This window comes from Lontra canadensis, unplaced genomic scaffold, assembly GCF_010015895.1.
Source record: "Lontra canadensis isolate GAN:19392208 unplaced genomic scaffold, GSC_riverotter_1.0 scaffold144, whole genome shotgun sequence".
NCBI lineage: Eukaryota > Metazoa > Chordata > Mammalia > Carnivora > Mustelidae > Lontra > Lontra canadensis.
In genome coordinates, this window is record NW_022631138.1 from 397,238 (window position 1) to 404,833 (window position 7,596).

Below are 7,596 nucleotides of genomic sequence, written 5' to 3' on the forward strand. Positions count from 1 at the left end.
GCTGGTTACGCTGGGCGTTCAGTGTGTAAACTTTCCCAGGTTCCCGCACTTGGGACTGTGCACTTCCCTCTATGTAAACTAAAGTAAAAGCTTATAAAAATTAGTGACCCTTTCCTCCTTCCAGAGAGGCTGGGGGTGCCTCAGGGTCTCAGGCAGCTTTTCCCAGGTGTGAGCGAAGGGCGGCGGGGGTCGGGGGCAGGAAAGGGATCTCCCACTGTTGGAGGATGAGGGCCAACCCGGCGTGCCCGCCTTAGCACCCTTCTGTGATGTTTCCCTGCCCCCTGGTGGTGTGAGGGGACCTTAGACGAGACACACTCCGGAGTGGTACCCTCCCTCCCTGCAAGGTGCTTTGTGCCTGGTTTCTCACCTTCTCCCGGACTTCAGCCAGGTGGAGAAGTATTTGACCAGGGTCCGGAAGCTCGGGCCTGGGCTGGGGGTGGGCTGGGGGGGGGGGGGGGGAACGCAGGTAGGAGCAGTAAAGGGCTGCAGGTGGTGTTGATGGAGCTGGGCTGCCCGTGGGGTTGGTTGAGGAGGGGCTGCAGGTGGGGGCTGGAGAAGCTGCTATTTAAGGGGTAGGTGGGGGAGGAGGCTGGCGGCAAGGTGGGTTTGTCTTTCCGGGTGTCTGGGCTTCAGCTTGCTGCGGGGCCGGTGGGGCCCACCCCAGACTGCGTGAACATGGGCGGCCTCTGGCCATGGGTGCTGGGTCTGCTCTCTTTGCCAGGTAAGAGTGCTGCCTCGCCCTTCTCTTCTGGAGTTTTGGTTCCAGCCACAAAGCTCCGGTAGAGGAGGGAAGGGTGTGGCTGGAGCCCGCAGGGATCCGGAGGGGTCTGAATACTCAGAAAAAAATGGGCTCTCCAGGGACGTTCCCAGAAGTCAGTTCCTAGGGGCGTCAGGGGAGGCCTCCTGAAGATCCTGAATTCAGAGGGCCTGCCTGGCAGGAGGGAGCAGGTGTGGCACTCCAGAGGTCCCTGTTTTGCTGGTGTGCCAGGCTGGCCCAGTCTGAGTCCATTTTTCCAGAGGTCTGGGCTGAGAAGGGAGGCAGGGAGCAGGGTTTAGGCTAGCCCGCACTGCTGTAACTGTGGGCATCTGAGATCTGTCCCCGCCTCCCTTCTGCTCCTATGCACAGATACTCAGAGCCAGGGGCTGCCTTTTGGAGCCCAGTGTTGGTCCCCTTAAGGGAGCTCCTTCCTCAAAGTTGTCTAGGGACTGAAGACCACTTTCTGGAGGACTGCCTTTGGGAAGGTCCTGGCTCTGGCTGTCTGATACCCCCCCTCCCCGACATCCTATTGTCCTCTCTCGCCAATGAGGGCACCTTGGGCATCATGGGTCCGCACCTGTCTGCAGGTTTGATCCTAGGAGCACCCTCAGCCTGCACTTCCCCAGAAGCCTGTGGAACCAGCTTCTCAGAGGGCCTCAACCCTGAGGACACCCAGACGTCCTGGGACAAGGACATCCCTGCGATTAACCAAGGTGAGGGCATGGTGTCGTCTTGCGGGGGGAGGAGCTCTGAGTCGATGTGGTGTGGTAAGGACTGTGCTGAACACGCAGCCAAGCAGAACCAGCTGGAAAGGTGTCCGTTCACTGGGCTCTAGAGGAGGAACCTTTCCTTGTTCTGTGGGCAGCTTTTTGAAAAGTCTGTTTCTGTATCTTCTCTACTGGACTGTTAAGAAGAGAGAAAAGCCTGGGTTTTAAAAAAAAACAGCCTGAGAAAAGTATGGGTCTTTGGGGTACTCCATCTGGTGTTGAGTGAAGTCATTAGTGGGTGTCTGAGATGTCAGCCATCTGGGGCAGGATTGTCCGCAGGTGTGAGCTGGGGGTGGGGTGGGCAAAGCCAAAGCAGCAGGAGGCTTCCTGCCTCCCTGTCTGGGGATCTCCGCTGAAGAAAGAACATGGATAATCTGGGATGAAGCTGCTTGTGGGGGACAGACTGGAGTCTGGAGGTTGGAGCTGAAGTGTTGGGGGAACTTTGTCTGGAGGGATGAAAATCTTCCAATGACGCTGTGGTCTGGCTCCTCTTTCTCTGTGAGGCGACCTGGAGCCCCAGCATGGCTGGGCAGGAGCAGGGCAGCGTGCCACCTTTTAGTGACTGGTCTGGAGGCAGCTAGGACCAATCTGGGGCTTCCCCGGCATTGATTTTCTTTTTTCAGCCACCATAGAGGACACTCTCAGCCAGGGCTGCTGGAGGCCCAACGGCTACCTGGAATGCGCTTTACTGGGAAGCACGCGCCATCCCGGGAATGTGGGGTGCTAAGGCCTCACAGCTGAAGGCCCTTGGCCAGGGATGCCTGGGAAGCTACTCCCTCTCCTGCCCAGGGCGGCCCACAGTGGCTCATAAGGGCCATGGGGACAAGCGTGTGGTGCCTTTTGTGGTCCTGAGCTCCTATGGGATGAGGCTGAGGCTGCATTCCAGCAGAGCCTGGGTCTTCCTTGGCACCCCCCCCCCATAAATTACTTGCAGGTACCTCGTTAGCTCAGGCTCTGTGTCTAGGGAACCCAACCTAACGCACCTCCGGGGCCAGAGCCTCTTCCGGGACTGACCTTTTAGTAAGGAGGCTGGGGAGAAGGGCTGCCAGCTGTGACCCCAGAGAGAAGCAGAGACAGGCTGACGTGGGGAGGGAGCGAGCCAGAGAGCCAGACTCACGGGCGCCCGACGCCTTCTTTCTGTGTTGGTGCGAGCTGGAATTGGTCACTTGTCACTGTGAGGGCCCTGCATATCCCACAGATGGGTAGGAATTAGATGGTGGATGAGGAAGGACAGGAGACCCAGGGCGTGCTCCCAGAGGGTGGCCTGAGCTGGAGAGGGGGAGGATGTAGGGAACAGCTGAAGAAAAGACCGCTCCTGATTATCGGAGAGAATCAAACCTAGAGGGAGGGGTTGGAACTGGATTTGCATGGGTTGGGGGAGCTCTGGACTGTGTTCTAACAAGGGAGAGATGGGATTGGGCAAAGAAGCTTCATGCATGTTTGTAGACTGAAGACTCTTTCTCCAGTCAGAAAGGCCAGACTCTGGGGTTGCTGCTGGGCCTGTCCCTAGAGTCTGGTTTCGGGGGGGGGGGGCATGAACTCACCCACATCCCTCCCTTCTTCCCAGGGCTCATCCCAGAGGAATCCCCTGAGAGCAGCTTCCTCCTGGAGGGGGATATCCTTCGGCCAGTGAGTATGAGCATGTACACACACGGGTGTGAATTACTTCCCAGAGAGCGTTAGAAGCCTTTGAGCCCAGCCTCTGATGTCATGCGGGCGTGATACGTGAGGGAGTCATCTCTGTTGCTCATAGCGTGATAAATATCCCTTCTTGCTAAAGTCACAGGGAATGTTCTAGTAGGAATCAGCCAGACTGAATGGGAGGGAGGGTAACATCTATAGTGCTAACAGCAGTCAGCGTGGGAGGGCTTCCTGAAGGAGGGGGTTTGAGCCCTCAGTATCCAGCTTGGTAGTCTATCCAGGGCAGGTGCTCAGAAAGTACTGGAATGAAGGAAGGGATGAGCACAGACTGGCAGAGGGACTGGTGGGGCTGTAGGAGGTGGTGGTGGGGAACCCCGGAGGTGGTAGCCATGGTCTGGGATCCCCCTCTTGGGAGGGGTGGAGTCAGAAAGGGAGAAGGCTGGGAAGGAATTGGGGTGACTTGCGGGGGGAGGTGAGAATGCATGGTGTCTAGGAGAACAGGGCCATCTTCTAAGTGACTGGGGGGGAGAGGTATCCTCCTGAACAGGACAGTGACCTGGTGAGAGCAAGTTCGTTTTGTTGGCTGGAGGCTGCCCACTGTTAGCCCAACATGAGGCTGGGTTGCAGAGCCAAAGCCTGGAGCTGGTGGCTGGGGCGAGGCGCCTGTCCCTGGTTAACCCAGTGAGGACAGGGAGGAAGAGCAGAATCCAGTAAAAATCTGTGGTAGACCATGGGGCAGGACCGGCCAGGGTGCCATGAAGCCCACGCCTCACAGGGTTCTGGGTGGCAGAAGGATGGAAAAGGAGTTGCTAAGCCCATCAGCCTGAGAAGGACCCTGCCTCCTCTTTCCCTGGGAGTTCAGGGATGCTTGGCTGATGGCGGGGTTTCAGGAAGGACAGGGCTGCTGCTGGAGCTCTGAGCCTTTCTGAACGCGGCCACCGTGGGGAGCTGGCACTCCCAGTCAGCCTCTTCAGGAACAAGTATTGGGTTTTGTCCTTATGCTTGATGGAATAATCTACAGATCCCTTCTGTAGAACAAAGGCTCGCGTTGTGTATTGTAGTTCATCTAGCAGGCCCCCGGATGTCCTAGCCCTCTGTCCCCACCCTCCTATACCTGCGTCCTGCTTCTCGGGTCTTTTGGGTCCTTTGGAGCCTGAGATGCAGCACCTCTGGGGGCAAGAAGCTTGGCTGGCCTGTGTCCCCAGGGTCCCCAAACTGCCCTCTCTCTTCAGAGTCCCTTCCAGATATTCTCAGCGAGCAGCAACAAGTGGCCTAAGAATGGGGGTGTTGTGGAGGTCCCCTTCCTGCTCTCCAGCAAGTACGGTGAGTGAGCGTGTGCGCTGGGTCCTGGGAGCTGTGAGCCTCCCTGTTCTAAACTCTTACTCCCCTGTGTAGCCTGGGCTCCTCTGGGGTTCTTTCCTCTGCCTCTATTTGCTGCCATTACCAAAGAGCCCTTCCCCAAGAAGCTTTTATTCCTGAGCGGCTCCGGAGCTGGGAGGGCGGAGAGCCCAGAAGAGCTGATGGGACAGACAGTCCTCTGTACCCCCATCACAAGGCCACACGGCCCAGGGGACAGGGACCTACCCAAGGCTGCACAACTAGGGCCTGTCTGGGACCCAGCTTCCCCCCTCCCCCTCCTCCCTCGACACTCAGGCTGCCCTTTCCTGACATTTCCATTTTGGAAATATGCTTGGAGGCTCTGTTCCCACCCTGCACGCGGGCCTGCCAGGGGTCACAAGGGCTCCCGGGGGGTCTCCGCTGGAGGCTCAGCCTTGGTGTCGCCTCCCCCAGATAAAGCCAGCCGTGAGGTCCTCCTGAGGGCATTTGCAGAGTTTGAGCGGTTCACGTGCATCCGGTTTGTTGCCTACCGGGGCCAGAGAGACTTCATTTCCATCATCCCCATGTCTGGGTACGTGCTCAGGGGCATGTGTGTGCACTCGTGCACAAGCGTGTGTGTGTGTGTGTGTGTGTACGCACATGCGTGTGTGTGCACCGTGTGTGTGGGTTTCCTCTGCGTTCTTTGGGGTTCAGCCAGGATTCACCCAAGCCATCATCTAAAGCCTGTCTCTGGGCCAGTCTTCCCAGGTCCAGAGCCGTCCTGCCCACTGAGTGGTCTGCCGGGTGGGAGCTGGACCTACAGATACTTAGGGCAGAAGGTGGAGAAGGAGGAGAAGGGGATACTTGACCCTCACAAAACCTTCCTGTGAGGAGGCTTCATGGTCTGGGGAGGGGGTTCAGCTTCTGTGGGACCCACTGGACCTCCGATCCAGGTTCTACTGTGTAGGAGCCAGCTGCCTCAACTCCTGAGGCTCTCCTGCCTTCTCTGAAATGGGGATGACGGCAGTACCCACTTCTAGCTTGTTAGGGACCAAAGATCACAGTGAAAGCATTGACTTAGGGACCTCTGCATAGGGACGTTCGCTCAGCGAGCTGCTTCCATTATCGATGTTCCTTTCCATCCCTCCATCCTCCTTGTACCCCAGGCTGGGAATGGGAATTCAGTGTACCCATTTCACAGATGGCCAGGCAGTGAAGGGACTTGGGAACTTCAGGCTTGGGACTAGAATCTAGGATGGGGGCTACCTGTTGGTGCTCATTCATCTTAGGATGTTGTGGGGGAGGGCAAGGGGACCTGGGTCTGCTGTGGATCTCTGGGCTGATGTCTACCCCGTGTGCTCTTCTGGACCTGCAGGTGTTTCTCCAGCGTGGGACGCAGTGGAGGGATGCAGGTGGTGTCCCTAGCACCCACCTGTCTCCAGAAAGGCCCGGGCATTGTCCTGCATGAGCTCATGCATGTGCTGGGCTTCTGGCATGAGCACTCACGGGCTGATCGGGACCGCTATATTCGTATCAGTTGGAACGAGATCCTCCCAGGTAAGCCAGGTCATGCATAGCACAGGCTGGACCGGGGATCCTGGGGTGAGAGGGCATGGGCCAGGGCCCGAGATGCCTGTCACTTTAGAAGAGGTTATCCATCTTCCCCACCATCTGCCTGTCTGCCATGGGGAAGGAGGGGTTCCTACTTGGCTTTGAAACCTGGAGGTGGTCCAGATATTACTGCCCTGGGCTATAAGCCTTCCATCTGCCTACCCACAGTCCTGCCTAAGCTAGAGCATCACTATTTGCTTTGTGTGTGTGTGTGTGTGTGTGTGTGTCTCTTTTTTTTTTTTTTTTAACCTTATGGTCATAGCCAGGCACCTGAGAATGGAGTTGGTGGTATCCTCTGACCCTTGTTCAGTCCTTCCTGCACCAGACACTGCTGGGTGGGCTTGGGGCAGGGGCTGTGTTCCCTGGAAGTAGTGGGCTGTGTGTGCCAAGTGTCTGATGCAGGAGGCTGAGGACAGCCCTGCAGGGGCTCTGTCCTTGTGAGCTGGGCACCAATGGGCATGGGGGACAGAGGAAGCCTGGGGAGACCATGTCCCAAAGGAAGCCCAGGGAGACCATGTCCCAAAAGGTGGCAGCGGCAGAGCCAGGGCTGGTCTGGGGAGTGGGCCACTATGTTGCACACCAGTGAGCAGGTGCTGTGTGCTGGGTATCTGATCTCAGGAATGGTGGGGTCGCTTGCTTGGAGGACAGGATGTGGGGGGAGCAGGCTGAGTCAGGAGGTTAGAAGAGTAGAGGCCATTGCTTCATGAGGGAGGAAAGTAGAGGAACTACGTGATCAGGAATTTGGTCTGGGGGAATGTGGGGGTAAGGGGAAGGGTTGGAAGGCTTCCTGTAGGCAGAGAGCTTCTGGTGGGAGTGCCTCCTTTGCTGTTGTGAGGTGAACCAGGTGAAATGGGCGGGGGAGAGTACTCAAGAGACCAACATGCATGGAGCCCCCAAGGTGCCATGTGGGAAGGACTTAGGTAGCACCTTACAATGAGACAAGGGATGGAGTTCGAGATCTGAGATTAGCCTAAGGAAGGGGATGATAATGGTGATTATACCCTGCAAATAGAGACTTTAACCCTTCCTAGTGCTCATGGGATACTTGGGAAAACTTACCATATGTTAGAAAAACTTCAAATTTGAAAGAATTAATTCAAATGTTTTGATCATGATATAAAATAATAAAACTAAAAATTTCTTCTACTTACAAATTAAAGTCTAAAAAACAACAATAACCCTTTCTTTTAGCTCCAGGGTTAAGAATTGCAGGAATTCTTAAAACAAAACAAAAACAAAAACAAACCCCAGCACAGTAGAGCCGATGGTTCTCAGCTAAATCAATGCTCAGGGAAAATATGTAGACTTAAATACTTCTATCAGTAAAAATAGAAAAAAATTAAGCATTTCAATCCAAGTTAAGAAAAAATAAAGCAGGAGGGAATTAAGTTAAAGACCGAAACTAATGAATTAGAAAACCAAGAGCACTCATAAACTCGAGTGGTATTCTTTCTACCTTCCTTCCTTCCTTCCTTCCTTCCTTCCTTCCTTCCTTCCTTCCTT

The 7,596-nt window shown here is 55.7% G+C and overlaps 1 protein-coding gene across 1 annotated transcript in view; it reads left to right on the top strand.

Annotated features, from left to right (window-relative positions):
- Positions 1-675: 675 nt before the first annotated feature.
- The window catches only part of ASTL (astacin like metalloendopeptidase), a 20,674-nt gene continuing 13,753 nt past the window's right edge, over positions 676-7,596 (top strand). Inside the window, exons 1-6 of the mRNA XM_032843912.1 lie at positions 676-721; positions 1,345-1,470; positions 3,092-3,153; positions 4,398-4,488; positions 4,957-5,074; positions 5,858-6,039. Of these exons, the coding sequence (XP_032699803.1) occupies positions 676-721; positions 1,345-1,470; positions 3,092-3,153; positions 4,398-4,488; positions 4,957-5,074; positions 5,858-6,039 (625 nt within the window). The remainder of the gene's footprint in view (positions 722-1,344; positions 1,471-3,091; positions 3,154-4,397; positions 4,489-4,956; positions 5,075-5,857; positions 6,040-7,596) is intronic.